At 36.3% G+C, this 22,970-nt stretch overlaps 1 protein-coding gene across 5 annotated transcripts in view; it reads left to right on the top strand.

Moving 5' to 3' along the window:
- The window catches only part of FYB1 (FYN binding protein 1), a 185,180-nt gene that overhangs the window by 151,912 nt on the left and 10,298 nt on the right, over nt 1–22,970 (top strand). For 2 of the 5 annotated variants that reach the window (XM_023742012.1, XM_023742011.1), the window contains exons 8-16: nt 672–831; nt 1,375–1,519; nt 3,517–3,539; nt 4,919–4,985; nt 5,885–6,022; nt 7,648–7,673; nt 10,639–10,705; nt 13,880–13,979; nt 14,443–14,605. In XM_023742012.1, the coding sequence (XP_023597780.1) occupies nt 672–831; nt 1,375–1,519; nt 3,517–3,539; nt 4,919–4,985; nt 5,885–6,022; nt 7,648–7,673; nt 10,639–10,705; nt 13,880–13,979; nt 14,443–14,605 (889 nt within the window). Of the gene's footprint in view, nt 1–671; nt 832–1,374; nt 1,520–3,516; nt 3,540–4,918; nt 4,986–5,884; nt 6,023–7,647; nt 7,674–10,638; nt 10,706–11,666; nt 11,761–13,879; nt 13,980–14,442; nt 14,606–22,970 lie in introns of those variants that run through there. The other 3 variants (XR_002825836.1, XR_002825837.1, XM_023742013.1) reach the window with 3 other exon arrangements.

Below are 22,970 nucleotides of genomic sequence, written 5' to 3'. Positions count from 1 at the left end.
TTTCGGCCTGCAGAGAACCATCAGAATTACTACATAATGCCAAGGAAAAAAATAAAGCATCATCATCTACCAAACTGACCGGGATGTCCCACAAAAACACACTGCATCCAGCATGAATTGTCACTGTTGTTCTTAGGTGCTGTTGACTCAGTTTTGACTCATGGTGACCCCATGTGTTATAGAGTAAAACTGCCCCATTCGGTTTTCTAGGCTGTAATCTTTATGGGAGTAGATTGCCAGGTCTTTCTCCCAAGGAGTGGCTGCTGAGTTCAAACCACCAACCTTTCAGTTAGCAGCCTAGCACTTAACCATTCACCAGTGGAGCTCCTTATGGATTGTTGTACACAAGTGGTATTCAGTTATTAGTGTCTGCCTTTTCAGGCCTCTCACATAGTTCTTAAGGTCAACAGATCACTGCTGCTCTCTCCTGGACCCCAAGCATAGTCTTCAGGATTTTTGCTGGTCCTGCTTGGCCTCTATGATTTTTTACCCCGCCTACAACCAGAACTTCCAGCAGATATACTATTCACCCTCAGTTTATAGTTCAAACCTGAAAGTGTTGCAAATAGGCAGGCTGGCAAGTTGTGGACATATTATTTTTCAAAATTGCATTTCTTAAAAATTTTCTGAATAGCAAGGGAGCCTGTTGTGACTATTTTCTTACCCTGCAGTTAACAGGTCCGATTCAAGTCATCCATCAAGCAAAGGCTTGCTGCGATGTCAAAGGAGGAAAGAATGAACTGAGCTTCAAGCAAGGAGAGCAAATTGAAATAATTCGTATCACAGACAATCCTGAAGGAAAATGGTTGGGCAGAACAGCACGAGGATCATGTGAGTGTAAATCTCCCTATGACTTCAGAGTGTTTTCTTTTTGAGCCAATGTCAACTGTGCAAATTCTCCCAGACCTATTCATAATCATCAGGTTAGGAATAGGTTACAGTCTGGAAAAAGACAGGAAGATTTAATATGACAAGTATAGTTCCATCTTCACCTCATCTGTGTTATCTTTTTAGTGGGAACAATGCAAATTGTTATATTATTCCAAGGAAGAAAAAAAGGCATTAGGCTCTCTCATTGATGTTACAAGGGAAAAAATGGCTCATGGGAATCACTTTGGAGTGTTTGTAATAAAGGCTCTAGGCTTAGACTGAACCATAGCAAGACAGGACTTCGACGTAGCACAGCAAAACGTGTCTTCGTGGGAAGTCTGTAAGTCAGACTTGCAAACAAATAAATAGAGGGAAATTTTAAAGAGCAAATGTACAAATAGTATCTTATCCACAACTTTACAAGATCTAAACTATACTTAAAACCAGCGGCCATCGAGTGAATTCTGACTTATGCCTGAACACAAATGGTTCCTCTTTTGGTAGATGGCTATATTAAAACAACTGCTGTGGAGATTGACTGTGATTCCTTGAAACAGAAAAAAACCTCCCTCGTTGCTCTGTCATCAAGACCTGTTGATGATGACCAACAAGTGTATGATGATGTTGCAGAGCAGGATAATATTAGCAGGTATGTGCAAACGCAAATCCTAAGACTGATCAGACTGTCAGAGATGATGTATTTTAAGATCCTAGAATTTAACCTTCCATATTTCCTATTGTTCTCTATCATGAAACTAAATTACCATTTACAGTAACCCCAATATGGGTGAGAGGTCACTTGAAACTCCATTGTCTTTTATTTTACTCTTTGGTTATATGTATCAAATACTACTTGAAATATAATGGGTCATTTGTCGGAGCTCGTCAAACTTGTTGTCATTCCAAATCACTGTTTTATAATATTCATTATGGTATGATTTGATCTTAGGGCTATGCCTAAACTAAATATGATGTGGTAAGATATGAAGCATGAGGTATCATAAACTTTTTTGCCCTAAGATCTATGAGTCTAAAAGTATTTGTTGTTCTTATTTGAAAAGACAACAGAAAAAGAATGATTTGTACTATAATTTCACTTTGTACTTCAAAAGTAAAAACTCAATTCCCTGTGTTGAAATTAAAAAAAAAAATTGTGATGATCACTCATATCAGATTTATAGAATTCAAACTAGCCTAAAAACTTTTCTTTACAAAGAACTCTTGTTCTTCTTCCTATTCCCCCAAAAGATATAGGTCCTCCAATAATCCCTATCTCAGAACTCCAGGTCACTCATCACACCTCTTTCTCTCTCCCAGCACACACAACCCACCCCCCCAAAAAATCCATAACTAGTTCTATAGATTCTGTCTTAAATTTACCCACATTTCCTCTTCTCTACTGTCACCCTCTGGAAAAAAATTGGGGAAGTCTTCTACACTCCCCCATTCTAATCTCCACCTGGCAGATGCCACAATCATCAAACTGAGCGCTTCTCAAATACTTAGCGTGTCCCATATGTGGCTCAACACATCAGTTTGACAACACACAAACTGCTCTATACCCTGTTCAGTGATAAAGGTCCACTGACAACATGTCTTGGATATTGCAACAATGTCAAGTCGGTATAAAGTTTCCAAACATTTGCTTTCAATTTTCGTTCTTATCTCGTGGCAGATCAGTAGCAAATAGTTCGTTGACCAACACTGGTCCTTGGACGTACTTTGAGGAATATTGACCTAAACTGAGCATATCACTCTCCTGCTTTCTTTGGTTTGCCATTGCAATGAGGATCAACACCAAATTCTTTATCATGACCCATTAGGCTCTGTATGATAGCTCCTAGCTATTTCTCTAGCTTTATCTCCCACTTCTCCTCCTCCTTGGCTAAGCTCCTGTCACACCAGCATGTGTCTTTGTCCTTCTGCCTGAAATGCCCTTCCTACCACTCTCCACCTGGCTGATTCATCCTTCAGGTCTTCCACTGAGAAGCCTTCATCAATTTCCAATCTCAGTCTGGCCTTCCTATAATAAACTTTCATAGTACTCTAGATTTTTTCTTCAACACATTATCACAACTTATTTTTATGTATGTACCTGTAGGATTTTTTTGTGTGTTTTAGTTTTTATTTTGGGTTTGTTTTTTGGTTTTGTTTTGTTTTGTTTGTTCTTTGCATTTTTTTTATTGTGGTAAATATATGTGTAATAAATCATTTGTTATTTCAGCATTCTTCATGTGTACAATTCATTGACCCACTATAAGGAACATATTTTCTTCTTCAGCATATAACATTCTGATAGCTTTTAACTACAACATAACGTCTCTCTTTTTTTAAAAATAATTAATAGAAGATTTATTTAAGCAAGAATACACATAGTCATCATTGCCAGACTTAATATGAGACATTAAATATTCAATCTAATTTTCCTTCCTGGATAAATTTTTCTTTCTTATCTCTGTCAGTTTTGAAAACATAATACCAGAAGAACAGGGGCCCAAATATAGCTCCTAAGAGTGAGGTCTTGGAAGTGGGCCTGAAATCTGTTTTATAACTACTCAATTTGTACTTCTTTTCCTAATTGCTAAATAATTTGTATGTTAATTTAATTTATCTGTGTTTTTTGTTTTTTTTTTTTCCTTTTCCTAGCCATAGTCAGAGTGGAAGTGGAGGTAAGTCACACACTTTTATCAGAAATTTCTCCACAAATCTTAGACATTTTTATGTATGCTAGTGATAGATTACACTAGTTTGCAAATAATGAGTGAGATCCTAATGTGCTGGAAAGAACACTGGACTGGGAGCTGCTGACCTGGATTCTAGTTCTAGCCATCGAGTGACTTCTTTCTTCCAAAGTCAAAGTCACTTCTTTCTACTAAAGTTTGTTCTCTTTAAAAATCAAACGCTTATGCTCATCAAAAGACTTCACCAAAAGAGTAAAAAGACAGCCTACAGACTGGGAAAAAATTTTTGGCTATGACAAATCCAATCAGTGTCTAATCTCTAAAATCTACGAGATACTGCAAAACCTCAACAACGAAAAGACAAACAACCCAATTAAAAAATGGGCAAAGGACATGAACAGGCACTTTGCCAAAGAAGACATTCAGGTGGCTAGCAGATGTGTGAGGAAATGCTCACAATTAGCCATTAGAGAAACATAAACTGAAGTTTGTTCTGAGTCATAGGGTAGCCCCACTTCCATGCGCCCCAGACAGTCTTGGTGTACGCCAGTTGTCTGAGCACAGTTATTAGTAGTACCCCCCTTCACTTTCAAAAGTATTCGTGTTTGGATGGTCACTTAAACAGTCACCTTTGCTGTAGCTGTGAAAGGGAGCCTAGTTTTCTCATCAACAAAATAAGGGAGGTGCTAAAATTCTCATGCTAAGAGTCAAATTTCAAGTTCATTGTACCTATTCTTACATATACAAGGTATTCAATAAACATTTGTTAAATATATATTTGTTAAATGCATAGATGCCAAACAGCAAGGGACCTCAGGAGGGTAAGATAACAAATCAAACAAAGTGTTTAAGAACGTGTATTAAAAATGGCCCCTTTCATTTTTCTCCTTGTTTCAGCTGCCATCGGTGTTTGGCCTTCAAGCTCACCTTTCATTCCATTTGCTTTTCTTCACATGTATCTTGATCAGTGTCTTTTTCTGAATGTCTCCTCACTTTTAACTGAATTTTTCTCATTGTCTCCTAAATTCTTCTCTTTTTCCACAATAAATACTTAACCCTATCCTCTATTCAATTTTATTTTTTCACATACTTATTCCCCCCTTTCCTTTCAAGTTCACAGACCCTCTTATCATTCCTCATTCCTTTATTATAATTTTAGCTCACAGAATTCTCTATAAAACAATCAACAGAGCAGTTAATTATCTTCTCTCTATGTGAGAGTAGGAGAATAAAATTATTTTTTTAATATAAAAGAGAGATACTTTCTGCAGTTAAAGAAGACACATGTATTATCAAAATTTGGGTGACCATTGTGTGACTGAATTATAAAATTAACAAAAGATTTTCTTCCCATAATCCAAATGAAGGGATGTTCCCACCTCCACCAGATGATGATATTTATGATGGAGTTGAAGAGGAAGAAGCAGATGATGGGTAAGTATAATCAGTGAATTGCCTTTTTGCATATTATTGTACATACTGAAACGTAGGATAAAAAGCAGAACATAGTGTTCTTTATTACATTAGCAAAAATAATTTGAATGTTTAACCACAATAGTAAATCAGGAAGTGGTATATTGTTTGGAAGAATCTCAACAACTATCAAAAGAAGTAAAATAAAAAAAAGATGAAGAGTTAACAGGTATTATAGATATTTTCTCAGACTTTTTCCAATGGTTTATCAGTCAATCATTTTTTTTTTTTCAAAAATCTTCAGAAAGTTTATTAGTTGCATAGCTATCCTTTGATAATCATAATTATAAAACCAAAACCAAACCCGTTGCCATCGAGTCGATTCCAACTCATAGCAACCCTATCAGACAGGGTAGAATTGCCCCATACGGTTTCCAAGGAGCACCTGGTGGATTCAAATTGCCAACCTCTTGGTTAGCAGCTATAGCTCTTAACCGCTATGCCACCAGCCACCCAGATAAATCAAGATCATGTGTTATCTGTGGCAGAACCAGTATTGAATACTTACTTCTTTAGGTGATACAGTCTTTTGAAATGGCCCATTTGAAATTTCAGATAAATTAATTACTTACTTTTAATCATAACACAAAGAAAAATTGATGTTTAAAACTTGTCCCTGACTGACTTAGCTTCATATTTTAAGAACCAAAAGAAATTTTACTGAATAGAAAAAAATGACCAACGCAGTATTCGGACACCATGACCTATAAGCTTAATAGCACCATCTTTTTGGATACAATGAGTTGTTCACTGCCTGAATGACCAATTCAGTATAATTGTTAAAAATGTGAAATATCAACCCCAAAGTCTTCACATTCCACTGATTTTTGCATTCTGATCAATGCCTGCGTGCTCCAAAGTTCCACACTACAGGTTGAAGAGAAGAGTAACTCGTGGTCCTGGGGGATTTTGAAGATGTTAAAGGGAAAAGATGACAAAAAGAAAAGTATACGAGAGAAATCAAAAGTCTCTGATTCAGACAATAATGAAGGTTCATCGTAAGAGTCAGCCCGCCAAATCCAGTGCACAATAACTACACTAATATTCACCTAATAAAATGCTACTAACATTTTATAACCAATAACCAAATTCTGTTAGGCTTAAAACATTTCAGTGTTATTCTTCATTAATCATCTCAGCCTCATTCATGTTATCATCCTTAAACTCATATATTTACATAAAGACAGCTTAAAGTATTAAAAAATCATCATATATTTCAAAAATATGTTTTGCTTTCCCCATAAGCACGCAGACAAACACGTGTAGCCATACAGAAACACACATACCCTTGCTCACTAATGCACTCATACACACTCATTCACTCACACTCACTTATATACAAACACACTCCATTTAGTAGAACTTTCTTTAAAACTATAGCATCACCTCTAAAAGCTCACAATTTTAATGCCACATTTTCTTATATATTGACTAATCTTCAAAATATATATTCCCTTTTAAACATTAATTTGATAGAAATTTCTTTTCTCTAAATATAGTCATGGTATTCTATTTGAATTATATATTTCTCATAATCTGAAATTATTTTAAATATCTTGTTTGTCTAAATAAAAGCTAAAGCAAAAATTTTCTCTTTCCATCCCAAAAGTAACCCTTTAGAATATATGACTTCCAGTTCCCTGGTACTGAAAATTCTTACTGTTTTATATGTACCTAATGGATTTACCATATTTAACTGAAGTCTTTATAAGATGTTAATTCTACATACCATTCCTAATTGTAAACCCTTTGTGAAATCCCAAAACAACACTCAATAAACAGTGCACTTGAAATTGTAAGAAAACATAACAAGAAATATTCACTTTATGCAACATTAATCAAATATAATCCTTACTTCAACAGAAATAAAACCAGAGGTTATTTTTATTGCTCCAACTATATATCACCCAATTCTGATTTTGGAGCATTTGAATTAATGATCTATCACACTCTCATTTTACTGGCCATTCCTGTCCTGTGAACCCATTCTTCTAACAATGTGTGTGTGTGTGTGTGTGTATTTACAATCTGTAGCTCAGAAAATAATGTAAGTGAAGGTCTTCTCCTGTTTCAACTAAATGCCACTCAGTCCTGATTTCAGATCACTTATATTAATAAGTTCTCACTCTAGTTAAAGTGGACATTCCTCTCTTATTCATCATTCTCCTGGGTCTGAGTACATATAAAGGAAACATAGTCATATAAATATTCCTATGACCTTTGTTAATTTTGTCTCTGCATCTCTAGTCTTGGATTCAAATAAATTTTCAGGTCAGTGCTGTGCCACAATGGCTCCAAAATAATGAGTCCATTTAATTTAGTCTGGTCTAATAATATGCCCAAACCTCATAGAATAAATCTGAAAATATTTGTCCAATGGCGATTGGCATCTATACTTTTTTGGTCAACGTTGGAGTTCAAAAAAGTCTTGCTAAATTCTAAATTGATGGACAAAAACAGGGACTTCATGGAGAAATGGAGGATGAGAAAGGAATGATGGTCACAGATTAACCTTTATAAGCCTCCGGGCCATTACCTGTTCTAAATAATATCTTCTAAATGAAGGACTCAGTTTGTATGTTCATATTAGTTCAATTATAACTTTTTCTCACTTTCTTTTCAGTTTTCCTGCTCCGCCTAAACAATTAGGTAAGTAGTAAGAGCCTAACTGTATATTTTTTATCTAATTTCTTATTGATTGGGTATTAGGAAAGCATTGTATTTAATCACATATCTGAATTATAGCCCTGTCACTGAAAATAATAAATTATATAACCATGGGCAAATCTCTTCACCTTGGGTGGCCACAGTTCTCAACAATAAAATAGAGGCGAAAGGGAAGGAAAAAAGATTGATAGTTTTTAAACTGTTCTTCCGAGGAGTCATAGGGGCCACTATGGAGATGGTGACAAGATGGGGATGACTACCCTATCTCCCAGATCTCCATACCCTTCTTCAGGCAGAGCACTTCCACTTTTGCCTACTTGATGATGTAGACTCCAAAGATTTCTGAAAACACAGTATATTGTATGCCACCAAGGCCCCTATGAATTTAAATATCTTTAATTTCTTTAATGTGTAATTTATATTTGGTAAATATTCCACTGCTAAATGTAACCAAATTTACTATTTGTACAATTTTTGTCAGAAAATTTTTACCCCCACTGAGACATATCTTAAAAAGTTTATTTTTTTAATTTACTTTAAACAAAATAAAATGTAGTCTTAAAAAATATTTAGGGGCTTTCAAAAGTTTGTTTTAATTTAGGAGTATATTAAACTATCAAACCAAACCCAGAAATAATCTATTCTTCCAGAATATTCATCTGACATTAGAATCTTATTTTCAATTATTAATTTGAAAATATGCAAGAGACTAACATAAATTGATCAATATCTGATGATGTACTTGTATCCTAGTCTATAATTTTTTAAAGATATTCAAGAAACTCAGCTCCACAAAAAGTTGGTATAAAATGGAACAAATATAATCCGTTAAGTTAAAAAATAATGCATTTTGTTTTAATTGTGTTTTGTTCTCAAGTGTGTTTTGAGTGCATGTGCATGGAATAATAACTTTTATTCTTCCAGATACCAATGATACACCATATATCTTTAAATATTTATTATTATATGGACATGTCTGTCTGTCTGCCCTGCACATGCAGACAGGCTGTATCTCAAACTTCCAGGCAACCATAAGACTTCTAGGAATGAGACACGTACACCCACTGGCATCAACCATTCCGTGGGTCTCCATTCATCTGTGATCCAGCAGACAGACACACTAGATGCTTACACAGTGTAGCAAAGTGAAAGCCATTATGATTATTTATAGAAAGCAAACAGTAAACAACAACAGATTCTCAAAAGGAAAACCGCTTACCCTTCCTCTAATTACCCAAGTCCATTCTTATGTCACTGGGCAAGCACTCTGTGGTTCAGGTCAGATGCTATGTTGACGCCACCGCTGCCTCAGGCTACCACCACACTGCCCAAGAGGCCTGCACAGCTCTGGCAGCTTCTACTCTGTCACTGGGTTTCCCTGGGCTTTGCCTCACCAGTGGGAAGACCCCTGCATAGGATCTCCCAAGCCTCTGCCATCGGCTCCCACCACACTATCCAGGCCTGTGGGACTCTCTTGCTGCCATGCTACCTGGCCACTGCATGGGGCACATGCAAGCCTCTTTGCCCTGCACAAGCAAGCATTATAGCCCTTTTAGCTCCACTGGCAAGCCTCCTGCCCAAAGACACTCAGCTCTTGCTCCATGGGCCTGCAAGCCCACCGCCACTGTCTCTGTCTTGTGCCATCTTCAGCATTTGTTCTTTCTTCTGGGTCTAGGAGATCCTCAGCAGGAACTCTGGGTCCTTGTTCCGAAGGATGCGCTTCACTCCAGACTCTCTTTCTTGATGGTGGTGAGGTCACCCTGAACCTCTGTAATTGGCCCTTATGTAAGCCTACTTCTTGTCAATTTTAAGTCATGGCTCTCCCACCAGGACCATGAACTGACCAGTCCCCTTGGTAGACCACAGACTATACTCAATTTGCATAATAAACTGACCAATACACACAGTGGACCATAAGTCACCCAATTTGCATACTCCCAGCCAATCATTTTGTGGGAGTTACAAAACCATGGCTAGAAAGACTATATAAAAGTGGTTCATTGCACCGCAATTATGGATTCATCATATAGCTTAGCAAGTTTCATCCTATGAAATGAATTAACTCTATTAACCTTGAACAGGAGTAGAAAACAGAGACAGAGTTTTTAAAGGCAAACAATTCTTTGCCACTACCAGAGAGCATTTAACTGGGTATATTTCATTCCTTAAAACATTTATACTCTCTTCAACTCATCTCTTCTAGTTAATTTGCTGTGGAGCAAATTAATAGGCTCAGAGACGAAGCATTCCTCCTGACTTGTTAATAAGAACTCTAGAAGGAAAGAGTATCTACAGATTGGAAAAGCCATTAAACTGGTTAAGATCATGGCAATTTTCCACCAATACTCATTTTCAACTTCTGCTGCTATCAGAAGTTTCTTATTAGTAGAAATAATCTTTACATTTGAAGGTGATGCCACTCCTAATATCACTGTAAGGTAAAAGTTAATGAGAAATAGATTAGTTAATAAAAGAGAATTATATAGAGCGATTAGGTGGATGGATTGATGGATGAATTGTTGACAGGTGGACGGATGGACGGACTGACGGACGGACCATTGGACGGAAGGACCAATGGACGGACAGAAGGACATATTTTCACAGCACCCTAAATCCTATAAGAATCTTGATTTCAATCTCCACTGCCCATGGCCAGTAATGTTGATTTGGTTGTCAGCAATCTGCTATTCTGGCCATTCATCCCACTTGTGGATCTTCAGATAATCACGGTCACTGCTTTTTTGAGGAAAACTTAGCACCCACATCCAGGGAGATAAGGACATCTTTTATCTTTAAGGAACAGACAGTCCTTCTAGGAGAAATGTACCCAGACACCAGGAAAATTTGATTGTTCTTAAAACAATCTGTATATGAAAACATTATTGAATGCTTATATCAAAACCCAAACTAATTTGTTTCAAAATTTACTATTTTGTCTTTTTGTTAGACATAGGAGAGGAAGTTTATGATGATGTGGATGCCTCTGATTTCCCTCCTCCACCAACAGACAGCAGGTAATTAGAATGTTTTCATTAAAATGAAGTAATGGAAATGAGACTGTTCAAGATGAATTGCAACTGGCATAAATACTTGGTGGGGTGCATATCTACTGTGTGCAGTCATGTACACTCTGTTCTCCTCACTGAAGTGGTATTTCCTTCAGATCCCCAGCTTTAACGTTTCTGCTGGGTTTTCAGTGGATAGCCCTCATCCTGCCTCCTGAGTCTTCTCTCTCTCTCGCTCGCTCTCTCGCTCTCTCCTTCGCTCCCTCTCTCACCCCCACCCCAGGTTCTGCTGCTTGTCTCCCCATTATCCTGTGCCCTACGACTCACTGATTTCTGCCTTTATTTATTCATTCACTCCCTCAGAAAATACTGCCTCATATTCTTCTCCTTCTTATATTTTTACTCTTTTTCCAAAATCTTTTATGTCTTGTATATACTTCTTAGTTTGTATCTCAGCCCTCACCTTCCATGCTCAAGCATCCTCTATCCTCGACAAGACGATTGTTTTCTTTTATGGAAAAAAGTGGCTTTATTTTTCAGGGCAGTTTTAGCATGTCCCTTTTTCATAAAACCATCAGATTCTCAAAGATTCCATTCAAAATTTTAAAAACCAGTCCACAGTGAATAGTGACATTGTTCAGCATACCTAAAGTTTCAATGTAATTTTAGGTTAAAATTGCATGAAAATCTGTTAAGTTGATACAGAAGAAATCGCTTTTGAAAATTCTTTTGAAATAGAAAATAACATAGTAGGATGCTTTCTTATACTCCAATAACTATGAGAGGTGATCTGATATAAAAAGCGGGGACACCTCCAGCATTTTCAAGAAAAAAGATTAACAAAGACATCTGTACTCGATTAGTTAAAGAATGAAAGTAACATAAATGGAGCACAGTAAGTGGTGTCTTCTGAGCTGTACTGGTAAATATGCACGAATGAACTCCAAGTATTTATTTTTTACTATCATAGTTAAACTAATCTTACTGAACTAACGACAGTATCAAGATCAAAGAATCCGAATGGAAAATAGCTGCCATTCATACATGAAGACCAAGTTCTACAGGTAAAACAAACAAGAAAGATGAAAAGGGAATAATTATTCTCCTTTTTCAGTTCTCTATGAAAGGAAAATCTAATGTTCTTCAGTAATGTGTTCAAGTTTTAATATTCCTCACCATCAGGAAGCCACTTCTTAAAGTTCTATCCCTGACAGTTTTTAGTGCATTTCTCTGTTTTATATTACTGTAGAAATGTCACCACATTCTATAAAACAACCTTTCAGGGAATCAGAATCACACATTAGCCTTTTTCTTCACACAAAATAAATCTCAGCTGATTAAACTTTGTATGATATGTGTTGCTTTCTTAAAACCAAAAAACCAGTTGCCATCAAGTTGTCTTCAACTCAGGGTGACCCTATGTGTGTCAGAGTAGAACTGTACTCCACCGGGTTTTCAATGGCTGATTTTTCAGAAGTAGATCGCCAGGCCTTTCTTCTGAGGTGCCTCTGGGCGGACTCAAACCATCAACCTTTCTGTTAGCAGTGTAGCACGTTAACCTTTTATGCCACCCAGGGACTCCAATACTTTTTTACATGTTGCTTATTTCAGAATTAAAAACAATTTTATGTTTTTAACATAGTATTCTAGTTTTAAATAAATTTCAATAAGTTATCTTCCAAGATAGGCTGTGGGCATTTTTAACATTCATGTATTTTTCTGAATAGCACCAGAAAGCTAATCTGGGTCAGCAATTCCACGAATGCCCAGAGCACCATAAGGCAGAAGACACTGGCAGTGGATGCAGACTCTAAGGCAAAATATTGTGCTATTCATTTCATAATAAATGAGCTAATTTCCAAGATTCAAAAACTAAGGATCAAACATTCTAAGTAAACCATTACAAACAAAACTATATCATAGATAATCTAAATAAAAATTAGTATCAGTTTTCTAAATTTTACATTACTTGTAAGTAATTCTGATTCTGAAAATTCCCTCCTGCAGAGATTCATGGACCTTCCCTAACATCCATATTTAACCGTAGCAAATGGTTCTCAACTCCAGTATAAATTCGTATCACCTGGGGGGCTTTCTGGAGCCCAGGTGGCACAGTGGTTAAGACCAAAAGTTCTGCAGTTTGAATCTACCAGCCGCTCCTTGGAAACCTTATGAGGCAGTTCTACTCTATCCTAGGAGTCAGAATCAACTCCATGGCAATGGATCTGGGTTTTGTTTTTTTTGGTTTTTTTTTTTTTTTTTTGGTTGGGCTTTTACAGTATATATGTCAGCACCTGAGACCCACTCAGACTAATTAAATTAGAACTTCTAAGGACTGGGCAAGGGCATTGGCATTTTTTAAAAGCTTCCCAGGTGATTCTTTGTGTGGCTACAAACTGGAGAATCACTGTCCGAGGCTTATTCACCTCACTTAAGGAAGTTGGCTTTAGTCCAGTTGGTATTTATAAGATAGTGGATTTCCATGCCTAGGTGTTTTTTGTTTTTTTAATATTAAATTCATTCATTGCTCCCAACACTTAGAATATGTTTCTCTCACTCTCTCTCACACACAGAAAATGAACAATTTATAAAGATTATATATTAGCTATCTTCCTTAAGATACTCCTTCTTATATCTAAAATGTTAACTTTTACCTAAAACTTTTTCATTAACCAACATTTACTGCCTCCTGCCCTGACTCTATTTTAAGTACATATGGAAAAATTCACATGTAGATAAACTTCATAAGCCATAAAAATCAGTTTTTTAAAAAAGTGTTATGTTTTATAAAGCCTTCCCTATAACGTTGGTCAGGCCACTTAATTATCTGTGAAGGATTTGAAAAAGATAGATACTTGAAGAATAGATTGAAGCATACGAAAGTGCCGGTACGGCAGCCATGTTTAAGCTACAAATCAGTGATTTTATATGGTTCAACATAATAGATAATCTCTTACTTCCATTTTAACTTATAATCTGTGTTCTCCTGAAGAATCCCCTCTGTGTTATGAAATGTCATCATTTGTTACACTGAATGGTACTGGATTTCTAAGAAAAAAATATTAATTAAAAATAAAATTTAACAAAAATTTAATGTTATGAATTAAGTCTCTATTAAACACTATTCTTTTTATATTTTTGAAGCAAAATGTTAATTGTTTTATGTGTTTTCTGCCATCCTAGTCAAGGAATCAATATTGGGAAGTCAAAGACAGAAGAAAAAGACCTCAAGAAGCTGAAAAAGCAAGAAAAAGAAGAAAAAGACTTCAGGAAAAAATTTAAAGTATGTCATATTTAAATATGACACAAATTTCAAAACACAAATGATTGGCTCAACCAATAATCTTTAAGTACCAAAATGCACATTTAAAAGTATAATTGTCAGTATCACAATTTATCTTTTCCATCATAACTTCTTTATTTTCGACACAATTTTAGATGTAAATTTATTCTTATAGAAAATTAAGCAGTTGTGCATGTCAATATGCATACGTGATAATAATCATCTGAAAATAGCTGTCCTTTGAGCTCGAGTCAAAGGTAATCTAAAAATAGTTCTTACATTAGGCTGGTGAGGTTATGAGTGACTCCCCCTCCCCAAGTTTTTTTTAATGTTATTACATTATCCATTGAAAACAATGAGCTATTTATTTAGCAAAGAACTTTTTAATAAATCTGTCAATAAATGAATTATTGTAATAATATACAACAGCTAATAATTGAAATGTTTTCTTTGTTTTTTCCAGTATGAAGGTGAAATTAAAGTACTATATTCAACCACAACTGTGCCCTCCTTCACTTCTAAAAAGTGGGGGAACAGAGATCTACAGGTGAAGCCTGGCGAGTCTCTTGAAGTTATACAAAATACAGATGATACAAAAGTTCTCTGCAGGAATGAAGAAGGAAAATGTGAGTCACCACTTACGCCATACGGTTATTAGTTCTTTTTGCTCTTTGCTTTGGGAGTTGTGGAAAAGGTTAAGAAACTAGAGATTTTGCTGTGCTGAAATCAATGCATTTTGTTTTAATCTCTTCAATTACCAGATGTACTCCATATATGCATGTGTGTATCACAGGTTTTATACATTATACAAACACACACACACATACACTTTGATGCCAAGGTAATGCCAAATTAGTGTTTCTCAAAATGCAAAATGCAGTGCTACAGACCACTAGCATCATAAAAGCATTGGATGTATACTAAAATCATAGTTGCCTGGACTCACCATTGACTTGATGAATCATGAACTCTGGGCATCAGATGGAATCTGTGATCATAACGTCTTCCCCAGCTTGTTCTTACGTGCACAAAAGTGAAAACTTCTGTGCTAAAGGTAGCAACTATTGCTCTGTCCTGGTTTTAAAATTACAGAGCATATTTCACACCTAGAATTTCCAGTTTTCCTACCTTGCAAATTCACTTGTTTTTATTTCCTACTTGGGCATACTTAATGCAACATTCTATTCCAAACGAATACAACAGAGTCTCTGTCCTTTTTTACTTTACCAGCGAGTACAGCTGACAGATGGAAATATTTCTGTCAGTTATTAATGGAAGTTTGTTCATATAAAGTCCAGGAAGAGTAATTGAAAATAGAATATCTATGAGTTGGAATCTACTTGACAGCACCCGACATCAACACATCAACATATTTGGAATTGGATAGGCAACTTGGCTATTATGGCTGCCACATATCAACCTGGTTGTTTGCATGGAAACCTTGGACTCTGAGCTGAATTTTAATGGGGGAAAGGTGACTCAGGAACAGGAACTGAAATGAAGTTTCAAGAATAAAACACTGTGACTCAATGGTGGGAAAAATGGATCTAAAGTTGTCATGGAGGAGGTGCGATTGGCTTTTAAAAGGAGAAAGTGGAATGAGGGAACAAATGATAAAAAGGCAGGAGCAGTGTAGTAAGACTTGAAGCTCACTGGAAATAATTAGTTGCCAGTGTTCCAGGAGACAAATGTAGATGAGCAAATGATATACCACCAGTAACAGAAACTCAGAGAAGAGCCTCCTATTTTCCTAGGAATCACTGGGCCTTAAGCATGTGAAAGAGGAGTAGCCATTCAAGGAAAATGTTACAATCTGCTGTCATTTCCTATTTGGGCAGCCAAATTCTAAGTACTGTTATAAATACTGAAGGGATCTTGACCTCTTTAAGTTTATCATCTTTTAAAAAGTAGGTGGAAACGTTTCATAAACTTCTAGTAGAGTACAATCATGAGTTCTATACAACTTTTTTTGTTGTCAAGTACCAGTCACTTTATGATTTTACAGTCCCGTATCAAACAAGATGGAAACCAGATGATTATATTGGTAGCACTATATATCTGCTGTTTTTTACTTAAAGACTTTTTTGGGTTGGATTTTACCTTAGAATGGCATCTCTAGAAGCAGACCCTGAGATAAGGATGGGCATGCAAGTAGGTGATCTGGGAAGTGATTCCAGGAACATCAGTGGGCAATAGAGAAGTGAAACAGGGAAGAGAAGACAGCCAATAAAGTCTTGTTATCATGAGTTACGACTGGTAACTGAAGCTTAGTCCTGCTGAGGAACTCTGAGTATTTGTGTTATCCCATCCAGTGGGAAACGGATTTGGGGTATGTACACACCAACTTCTGTCCTTTAGAAGTTGAAGCCTACTCCCGAGCAGGTGGGAAGTCATTCAGGATGCTGATCAATCTGACAAAGAGAGTTCTGGAAGCCAGAGAAAAGCCCTCATGCAGCAACAACAAACAAAAAAAAAAGTTTTTTTTTTCCTTAATCCAAGTTCTGTCAATTCAAAGTTGAGCCAACAGACACTGAAGTGGGAAGGATGAGGGCATATGAGAGGGGCACCAAGAGCATCTGTTACTGCCTTTCTGGTCAAGCATTATTCCAAGATTTAATTATCATATCTGTTTCATTTTTATTTTTCCAAACCTTCTGCTTCTTCCTTCTTTGGACTGGATCCTTGACATTCTTAATTTTCTTAATTTCTGGTCCATCCCCCACCTATCTCTATAGGATTTGGGGTGATTGCTATATAGGTTCACCTCTCCCTCACCTAGATAATTGCAATAGCCTTTCAAATGATGTATCTATCTTCATCCTTACTCTGAGCAATCCACCCATCACACTGTTACCCAAATATTATTTTTGAAAACACAAAAAATCTTTAGGCTCGATATAAAACCCTTTAGAATCTAGCCCCAACCTCATCGACTACTGCTTCCCCATCTGCAGCTAACATCCCAGAAATACCAACTATTCTCATCATTCCTGAAGGAATTATGCTATTTCACCCATGTTTGCTATTCTATCCTACTTGGAATGCCTGTAATTGTCTATTAAGAGCAACTCAGTTGTCATCTAAAATTAGAAACACTCCCACTCCCTGCTTCCCAGCCACCCCGTCACAATTAATCTCTGCCCAATACCACCATCTTGCTGCTTTTGTTGCTGTAATTGTCGTTATTGTTTTGTCAATCTATTAACTCTTATTAAACTCTGTGCTTGAAAGTAGCTTCAATGAGATGTTCTCCACATTATATTCCTAGCACGTTGTACCGTGCCTACTACCTTGCATACCGCTTGCTGAACTTAATGTAGCAATTTGGAAATTACATTGGATAGCTAGATGAAAATCAGACATAAAGACACAGGAAGAAGTCTGTTGACTAGTTAGTGTAACTGGCTGGAAGACAGAAGTTCTCTATCTTAGCCTTAGCAATGTGGTTATCTCGTTGTGTATCACTGGGGAGCCTCTAAATCTTTCAGCTCCTTTTTCTGTATCTTCTGATTAGCAGCAAAGACACTGTCAATCCAACATCATGGTGTCCCTAATATTTTCCTTACCCTCCATTCTTGTTTAATCCACCGAGGAAAAGAAAACATAGCTTACTTAAACCTAAAGCTGGAGATGATAGAAGTTAGAGACGAAAGCATTACCATTGTAGAGTACAGCTACTTTCACAGTTATTATCACATTTGATCAAGTCCCACCCACTTACTTGTGGAAGTGCATACTGTGTAGGCGTGGAGATCTTAAATATTACTGGCATATCCCCAACTGTTTAGACTTTCTCACTAATATTTGTGCATACTCCAAAACTCAGTATCTTATAAGCTGTGAGTTTTCCCACCTCCTGTCACTGGAGAAAAATTTTCTGCAGAGTGTGGAATGAGGGATGAGCTGAATTATTTGTGGCCAAAAATGTTCTCCATTTCCTTTGGGTATCAAAGAAAGAGGGACTTTAAAGTAGCTTCAGGTTTTCCCAAGTCCAATTGATCATTTCTTTGCTTAAATATTTTTTCCATTTATGAAATAATACATGCTTACTGAAAAAAATTCCAAAAATTCGGAAATTGAAATAATCTTTCTAATTTGAAGCCCCAGAAATAGAGTGAGAGAGAGAGGAAAAGAGGAAGGAGAAAATTTTTATAAAACTAGGATAATAATTTATGTTAGGTATCATACATCACATTTTGTTTTTTCTTTCTATTAATTATGAGCATTTTCCCTTGAAGTTGGAATTGTTCCTCTTTCCTAGGTATATCTTTGTAATATGATTTTATTGCTTTTAAAACTACATAAGGCCCAACTGAGTAAATTTAACTTTATTTCTGGTTTTACTCAATAAATGAAATTATAAGGAAATAATACAAGGTGTCATTTTTATTAAGTAAAAAAAATTTTGAAAAATATTAGAAAAAATATAATTTCTATTTTTTCCAAAGACTGTTTTTTACTTCCTTGGTAATTCTGCATTCACAGCACCCTCCTGAAAGGTGAGTCATTCATCCTGAGACACATCTGCACTGTAGCAAACAAACGTTTTGGGAAGAAATTAATTGGTACATATGGGGGGTGGGTGTTAACTTTTTTAACTGTCTCTGTCCTACCACATATTTCAACACATTTGTTTCAAGCCACTGTGTTCTGCTCTCTGAACATGAGGTTTCCAACTAATAATTTCATATTATCTGTGAGAATCCCTGGTGTGGCAGCAATCTCAATATTGAAGAGCTGATTAAACATGGCAGCAGTTCTACACAGGACAGAGCCATGATGAGTTTTTTTGTTTGTTTATCTTGTTTGTTTGCATTTTTCATTAACATTCCCTACTATGGACTCACACGGAACATGTGAGCAAAGATAATTTTTTCTACGTCAAAAAAATAGTTAGAGATTATAATGTACAGATTATATAAAAATTCATGGTAAGTCACTTGTTTTGACATTGTTCTGAGTCATGATTTTAGTAGAATGAGGTTTTGGCAGAGATTCTTCAAAGAACTAAACAACAAAACCTATGGTAGATTAAAAGTCATTAACCCTGTAAAAATTCTACATAATAGTGATTTCATAACTAATGAGCCCCAAATTATCACATCATTTCAAGAAGCTAAAATAGAGCAGCACAGTACCATCCCACACTCTATCTCTTTGATATATCTTTCTTAAATAATATTCGCAATCATTGATATTTATGTACTGTATCACCACCAAAAAAAAAAAAAAAAACCAAAAACCCACAGTGTTCAACAAAAGAGAAAGCTGTCCTTAGAACTCTTAAACAGGCAAGATATAGGAGTGAGTGTAGTAGGAGTCTGAGAATCTAAGAATTTTTTTTTTAATAATTTAAAGTTGAGAGTTAAGCTCTATGTTATGAATTATTGACTTTGATCACATAAAGCCCTGTTTTAGTGCTTAATTACACATGATATTTTCTCTAGGTCTATAAAATCTTAGCACAATTGGGTTAAAAAGCAGATTACCTAAAAGTACAGGAAAATAAAACCCTTTAATTTCCAAAAATGGCATTTATATTCTCTTTATTTTGAACCTTATTTCTCTTAATCTTATAAAGATTCTGTTTAAAAAAAAGAAATGCTTTTAATGCTAGAATAATTCCAGTCTCTGGCTGCATTTTATAACTTCTTTAATTTTCTATCTTCTAATTTTAGTACAGCGGCTTTACAAGGCCCTAATAACTCTTAAGGAGTCCTTGGGTGCAAATGGTTAGGTGCTCGACTGCTAGTAGAAAGGTTGCTCATTTGAACCCACCCACGGTACAGTGGTGGACAGGCCTGGCGATCTGCTTCTGAAAGGTCACAGCTTGAAAACCCTATGGAGCAGTTCTACTTCACACACATGGGGTTGCAATGAATTGGAATAGACTCTACAGCAACTAACAACAACAGCAACTCTTAATGAGATTGACTTCATTAGTGAAGGCTTCGGTCAGCATAGGTCATATTTTTTTATTATTAATATAGACATGAATCTACCATAGAAACATTTACTAGTTTCCAATTTATTTTAAGAGAAAATCCAAAATGAAAGCAGAACCACCCATTTTAACTCATGAAAAAAAAACTTGTGACTATTACCATTTATAGGTGTTGTTAGGTGCCATTGAGTTGGTTTCGACTCATGCTGATCCTATGTACAACAGAACGAAACACTACCTGGTCCTACACCTTCCTCACAATCATTGCTGTGTTTGAGCCCATTGTTGCAGCGACTGTGTCAATCCATCTCGTTGAAGGTCTTCCTCTTTTTCACTGACCCACTACTTTACCAAGCATGATATCCTTCTCCAGGGACTGGTCCCTCCTGATAACATGTCCAAAGTACAAGAGACGAAGTCTTACCATCCTTGCTTCTAAGGAGTATTCTGGCTGTACTTCTTCCAAGGCAGATTTGTTCTTTCTTCTGGTAGTCCATCATATATTCAATATTTTTCACCAACACCAAAATTCAAAGGCATTAATTCTTCTTCAGTCTTCCTTATTCATTGTCCAGCTTTCATATGCATATGAGGTGATAGAAAATACTATGGCTTGGGTCAGGCCCACCTTAGTCCTCAAAGTGACATCTTTGTTTTTGAACACTTTGAAGAGGTATTTTGCAGCAGATCTGCCTAATGCAATAAAGTCATTTCATTTCTTGACTGCCAGTTCCATGGGCTTTGATTGTGGATCCTTGACAGCTTCAGTCTTTTCTCTATCATGATGTTGCTTATTGGTCCACTTGTGAGAATTTTTGTTTTCTTTATGTTGAGGTATAATCTATACTGAAGGCTGTAGTCTTTGATCTTAGTCAGTAAGTACTTCAAGTCCTCTTTGCTTTCAGCAAGCAAGGTTGTGTTATCTGCATATTGCGTATGTTAATGGTCATACTCCAAGCCTGATGCTCCGTTCTTCTTCATATAGTCCAGCTTCTCTGATTACTTGCTTGGGTGACCATTTACACCCAAGGACTCCTTAAGAGTTATTAGGGCCTTGTAAAGCCTCTGTACTAAAATTAGAAGACAGAAAATTAAGGAAATATATAATAAATTATAAAATGTAGCCAGAGACTGGAATTATTCTAGCATCAAAAGTATTTCTGTTTTTTAAACAGAATGCTTATAAGATTAAGAGAAATAAGCATTCAAAATAAAGAGAATATAAATGCCATTTTTGGAAATTAAAGGATTTTATTTTCCTGTGCTTTCAGGTAATCTGTTTTTAACCCAATTGTGCTAAGATTTTATAGACCTAGTGCAATAAGTATGGTGAAAGGATATAACCCTGTTGCACATCTTTCATGATTTTAAACCACACAGTAGCCCCTTGTTCTGTTTGAATGACTGTCTCTTGGTCTATGTACAGGTTCAGCATGAGCACAGTTTACTGTTCTGGAAATCCCATTTTTCACAATATTATCCATAATTTGTTATATTCCACACAGTCAAATGCCTTTGCATAGTCAATAAAACACAGGTAAACATCTTTCTGGTATTCTGTGCTTTCAGCCAAGATCCATCTGACATCAATAGTGATATCCCTCATTCCTCATCCTCTTCTGAATCCAGCTTGAATTTCTGGCAGTTCCCTGTTGATGTACTGCTGCAACCATTTGTGAATTCTCTTCAGCAAAATTTTACTTGCATGTGATATTGATATTGTTCGGTAATTTCCACATTCTCTTGGATCACCTTGCTTTGGAATGGGCACAAATATGGATCTCTTCCAGTTGGCTGGCAAGGTAGCTGTCTTCCAAATTTCTTGGCATAGATGAGTGAGTGCATCCAGCACTGCATCCATTTGTTGAAACATCTCAATTGGTAGTCTGTCAATTCCTGGAGCCTTGTTTTTTGCCAGTGCCTTCAGTGCAGCTTGGAATTCTTCCTTCAATACCATTGGTTCTTGATCATATGATGACTCCTGAAGTGGCTGAATATCAACCAATTCTTTTTGGTACAGTGACTCTGTTGTATTCTTTCCATTTTCTTTGGATGTTTCCTGCGTCATTCTATATTTTGCCCATAGAAGCCTTCAGTATTGCAACTTGCAGCTTGAATTTTTAATTCAGTTCTTTCAGCTTGAGAAATGCCAAGTGTGTTCTTCCCTTTTGGTTTTCTAACTCCAGGCCTTTGCACATTTCATTATAATAGTTTACTCTTTCTTTTCAAGGAGCCGCCCTTTGAAATCTTCTGTCCAGCTCTTTTACTTCTTCATTTTTTCTATTTGCTTAAGCTACTTTATGTTAAAGAGCAAGTTCCAGAGCCTCTTCTGACATCCATTTTGGTCATTCCTTTCTTTCCTGTCTTTTAATGACTTTTGCTTTCTTCATGTATGATGTCCTTGATGTCATCCCACAGCTCATCTAGTCTTCAGTCGTTAGTGTTCAATGCATCAAATCTATTATTGAGATGGTCTCTACAGTCAAGTGGGAGATACTCAATGTCATACTTGGCTCTCAGGGACTTGTTCTGATTTTCTTCAGCTTCAACTTGGACTTGCATATGAGCAATTGGTGGTCTGTTCTGCAGCCGGCCCCTGGCCTTGTTCTAACTGATGATATTGATCTTCTCCATTGTCTCTATGATGTAGTTGATTTGATTCCTGTGTATCCTATTCAGCGAGGTCCACTTGTATAGTCACCATTTATATTATTGAGAAAAGGTATTTGTGATGAGGAAGTCATTGGTCTTGCAAAATTCTACCATACAATTTCTGATGTCGTTTCTATCACCAAGGCCATATTTTCAAACTATCCGTGATTATTCTGTTTCCTACTTTTGCATTCCAATCTCCAGTAATTATCAATGCATCTTGATTTCACGCTTGATCATTTTCAGATTGCAGAAGTTGGTAAAGTCTTCAATTTCTTCATCTTTAGCATTAGTGGTTGGTGTGTAAATTTGAATAATAGTCATTTTAACTGGTCTTCCTTGTAGACATATCACTTGCAGTTTATGAGAATTTGAAATTGTCTTCTGTATTTCCC

This window comes from Trichechus manatus, unplaced genomic scaffold (assembly GCF_000243295.1).
Source record: "Trichechus manatus latirostris isolate Lorelei unplaced genomic scaffold, TriManLat1.0 scaffold00197, whole genome shotgun sequence".
Taxonomy (NCBI): domain Eukaryota; kingdom Metazoa; phylum Chordata; class Mammalia; order Sirenia; family Trichechidae; genus Trichechus; species Trichechus manatus.
This window is presented reverse-complemented; position numbering and strand designations above follow the sequence as displayed.